The 4255-nt window shown below is 32.5% G+C and overlaps 1 protein-coding gene across 1 annotated transcript; it reads right to left on the bottom strand.

Moving 5' to 3' along the window:
* Nucleotides 1-364: 364 nt before the first annotated feature.
* LOC113801158 (cuticle protein 8-like) lies at nt 365-1149 on the bottom strand. Its single transcript, XM_070117927.1, has 3 exons — nt 1130-1149; nt 855-1004; nt 365-746 (listed from the first exon to the last, which is right to left on the bottom strand). The coding sequence occupies exons 1-3, from the start codon at nt 1139-1141 to the stop codon at nt 477-479; spliced, it is 432 nt and encodes a 143-aa protein (XP_069974028.1). The 5' UTR covers nt 1142-1149; the 3' UTR covers nt 365-476.
* Between the last annotated feature and the right edge of the window lie 3106 nt (nt 1150-4255).

Below are 4255 nucleotides of genomic sequence, written 5' to 3' on the forward strand. Positions count from 1 at the left end.
CAATTTGATATGAAAAATAATTTCGTGAACGACGACATTATGACTTGACTTAAGACTTACTGTATATTTTGTAATACAAGTGGTATTCAGTATTAACAACTAGAGTGGCATATATCCTTTTAGAAATGCTTTATTACTAATTAGAAAGTATCAAAATAATATCGCATTATAGACCACCCATGCAGTGAAATCAGGAATTTTTGGTTATAGTTTTTCACTCATGAAGGAAGGATTGAGATGCAAGAAAGTTGTCTTGCGTGGGAATGTAATCTTTAGTGCAGAAGTGAATTTCTTTAACTGAAGCATCAATTTTGGTCACAATAAAAATGACATGAATTATTTTTGGTGTAATTTATTATAAAAATATTTAAGTATCACATATTCGCCCATCCTTGTAGTTTTTCATCTGAGTGTATTCAAAAGGACACAACAGATGCAAAAGTCTAGCAAAGATGTCTGACTCTGAAGGGACACCCTTAGTACACGGGGTACTTGGGGGGAGCGTGATAGGGAGCGGGCTTGTAGGTGGGCTTGTACTCGGGGTAGTGAGCCTCGCCCTCGTAGCTGACCTCAGCTACAAGACCGTCGCCGTTGTCCACGTACTTGACGGTCTGCTTGCGGCCGTCGGGGAGGTCGACGGAGTAGCTGCCCTCGGTCTTGTAGCCGTCGCGGGACTCCGAGTGGCCGAAGTTGGCGCCGGAGTAGCCGTCGGCGACGCCGTAGTTGTAGTTGTACTTCGGGGGAACCTGATTATAGAATATAAAATTAAACCCAATCATACGGATAACAATTTCATAAGGACCTTTGCAAGCACTAGACCACGTAGATGGATAAGGATAGAATGAATTACTTACGGTGGGGTACTCTGGCTCCTTGTAGTGGGCAGGGGCATGGTACACGGGTTCGGGAGCGTGGTACGTGGGTGTATTGTAAACAGGTGGCAGATGGTGCACGGGAGCCTTATCGGCCAGAGCCACTGCGGCCACACACGCTACGAGGATCACCTGAAATATGACACAAATATTCTACTGAATGAAAAACGTATCCATTATCTAAGCAATAAATAGCATTACAATTTAATTTTTCCTTTCTTGAAGATACAGAGGAGAGTAAGGCGGAGCGTGTGTACCTTAAGAGACATGGCTGACGTTTGATGGCGAGGAAGTGTCTCAGCCGCTTTTATAGGGGTCCACACCCTCTGCTCAGGCGAGTTCAAGGTCTCTCGATTACCCTAGCGATAGAAAGCTGTTTAGTTCTAGCCTTTGTTGTTTGTTGCTAGTAAATAAACACTTATTTCCGTATGCTCTCACTAAACATCAACTTCAAAGTGAAACTGTGCTTCACATTGAAATTACGTGTATATGAAAACGTAAATGCGCATAATGATGTAATAGTGTACATTACACACACTCATGAGTACACATGCAATTTATATTATGTAATGATATAAGAACTGGTAATCAAATGGGGAAGAATACTTCAAGGGTGTCCAAAATAAATAATGGATATTTCATAATACAAAAAAAGAAAAAAAAATGAAAACATAAAAGAAAAACATTTCACCAATCCATAGCCCACAAAAAATAATAACAAATAAATAAAATAAATAAATGAATAAAATAAATAAATAAATAGATAAATAAAATAAAAGGGCAGACTTTAGCCAAATCTTTCTGAAGCTATGGACCCAGATTCTTAACATTGGCACAGATATAAAGACTGCATCCTCCAGACGGATAATAAAATGATGTATCATCGGTGTACAAGATGAACAACAGATGGGCAAGAACTTTGCCTTAAGGTACGCTAGTAATAATAATAATTGCTTCCCATAACTTCATAGTCGAAAATCCGAACAATATTAAGGAAATTTATACACCAAGATAATGCACACCCTCTATGTACATTCACCATCATCGTAATGGATTTCGCATATATCACGATATACATGCATACATATTGGTGTATAGATACATATGTATATAGTATATATATATATATATATATATATATATATATATATATATATATATTTGTATGTATGTATGTAATATACATATACATATATATATATTATATATAAAGATATGTATATTTATAATATATACATGTATATATAGATATAGATTTATGTATATACATAATATATAATATATATATATATATATGTATATACAGATATAGATATATGTATATATATATATATATATATATATATATATATATATATATATACATATTTATATGCATATATGTATATATATTGACTATATATAATATATATATATATATATATATATATATATATATATATATATATATATATATATATATATATATATATATATATACGCATACATTACATATATAGCGATAAATATATACATATATCATATGTACAATATATATGTGTGTGTGTGTGTGTGTGTGTGTGTGTGTGTGTGTGTATTGAGTATATATAACATAAAACACACCAACACACATACACTCATATATATATATATATATATATATATATATATATATATATATATATATATATATATATATATATATATATATATATATATATATATATATATATATATATATATATATATATATATACATATATATACATGTGTGTGTGTGTTTGTGTGTGCGTGTATGGATATGTATGAATATATATATATATATATATATATATATATATATATATATATATATATATATATATATATATATATATATATATGTATATGTGTGTGCGTGTATGTGTGCATGTATGTGTGTGTGTCTCTGTGTGTGTACTATATATACATATGTGTTTGTCTGTGTGTGCGTACGCATGTATAAATATGTATGAATGGAAAAAAAAGAATAAATTGCAAAACTTATAATCAAAATGTCAGGATTAAAACTTATAAGATATGTCTATATCTGTCTTGAACCGTGCACGTCTTAATTCGCGATCTATTTTACTGCATTTTTGTGAGCAATATCTTCAGGAAATACACACATATATACACACACATACACATACAAACACATACACACACACACATATGTATATATATGTATACATGCGTATATAATCATCTCTCTATTTATATCTATATCTATATGTCTATGTAGAGACATATACATAACCATGAAAATATATCTGAGAATATTTAGGGGTTCCCTGAGATATGAAAAAATGTTTCCTACAATCCGTAACGATCGTGAATCGCTGAACTAGATAAACATTCCACCACAAAAGTTGATGTTTAAATGGCTTGTAAAACGAGAAAACATTATGCGGTTATGCATATGTGTTACCTCTTACAAATATTTAGCTGCTTATATATAAATTCACTGAAGAAATGAATAACGGAATATATAGGTTGGTCTGTAACTATACAGGATTTAATAAGATGAGTTAGAGGGAACCTTTCTGAACAGGTGTACATAATATCTATCACCGACTTCATTACTGTTTTATTTCGCAGGTGAAAGAGGCTGGAATGGGGGAGGGGCCCTGGGGTAACATGTGAACTATTATAATGTGTCCATGTATAAGACCGTCATTTGACATTGCCTTAGGTGTGACTCGCATTTCTCGGAGCCACCTTCTCCCTTCCCTTTATAGTCTATGGGTGTGTGCCGTAAGTTTAAACAATTTCCTGGGCGTTTTGAAGCCATATTAAAAAGGTATTTTGACACTGCATTGAAGCCAACTTTGTTTTGTATCTCTGGCAGCTGTATAAGTTGGGAAAAAATGAAGAATGCATAATAATCCTTCTAGTAATAAGAAAAGTAAAAGAAAGATAAAGAAAAAAAAAAGGAAAAACAAGATAACATTAATATGGATTTGGTATTTTGTTTAAAATATTCTAGTCTAGCCACTTCCTTTGAACATTGGCATTCAGTTTGTAGTCGATGTGGCTTGTAAGTTATTCAAGGAAATTTCATATCAGATAACGATAATTAATAAGCAGTGGATATAAGGATTCAGAAGCAAATTGCCATCATTCTATTGCTCTTGTAAATATTCCCATCAAGATATCAGAAAGTGTCTTTCTTACATCCGTGCTTTTATTAGTCTACTTAACAATACAATATTTACAGCCATTGCATAATGTAATGGAAAATGAAAGAAAAAAATGGTGATATATGAATGTGTCATTATCTGCATAATTCTAAATATTTGCGAACAATCTGAAAGACGCAATGAGTTTATTTCATCTTCGAGTCCCTCCTGTGAAACATGCGGGAATCCAGCCCCCCCCCCTCC

Source organism: Penaeus vannamei, chromosome 41 (genome assembly GCF_042767895.1).
Source record: "Penaeus vannamei isolate JL-2024 chromosome 41, ASM4276789v1, whole genome shotgun sequence".
In the NCBI taxonomy this organism is placed as follows: domain Eukaryota; kingdom Metazoa; phylum Arthropoda; class Malacostraca; order Decapoda; family Penaeidae; genus Penaeus; species Penaeus vannamei.

Coding starts and splice junctions, on each gene's coding strand:
- LOC113801158 (XM_070117927.1), bottom strand. Junction 747..854: donor AGGAGCCAGAGTACCCCACC/GTAAGTAATTCA, acceptor TTCTATAATCAG/GTTCCCCCGAAGTACAACTA.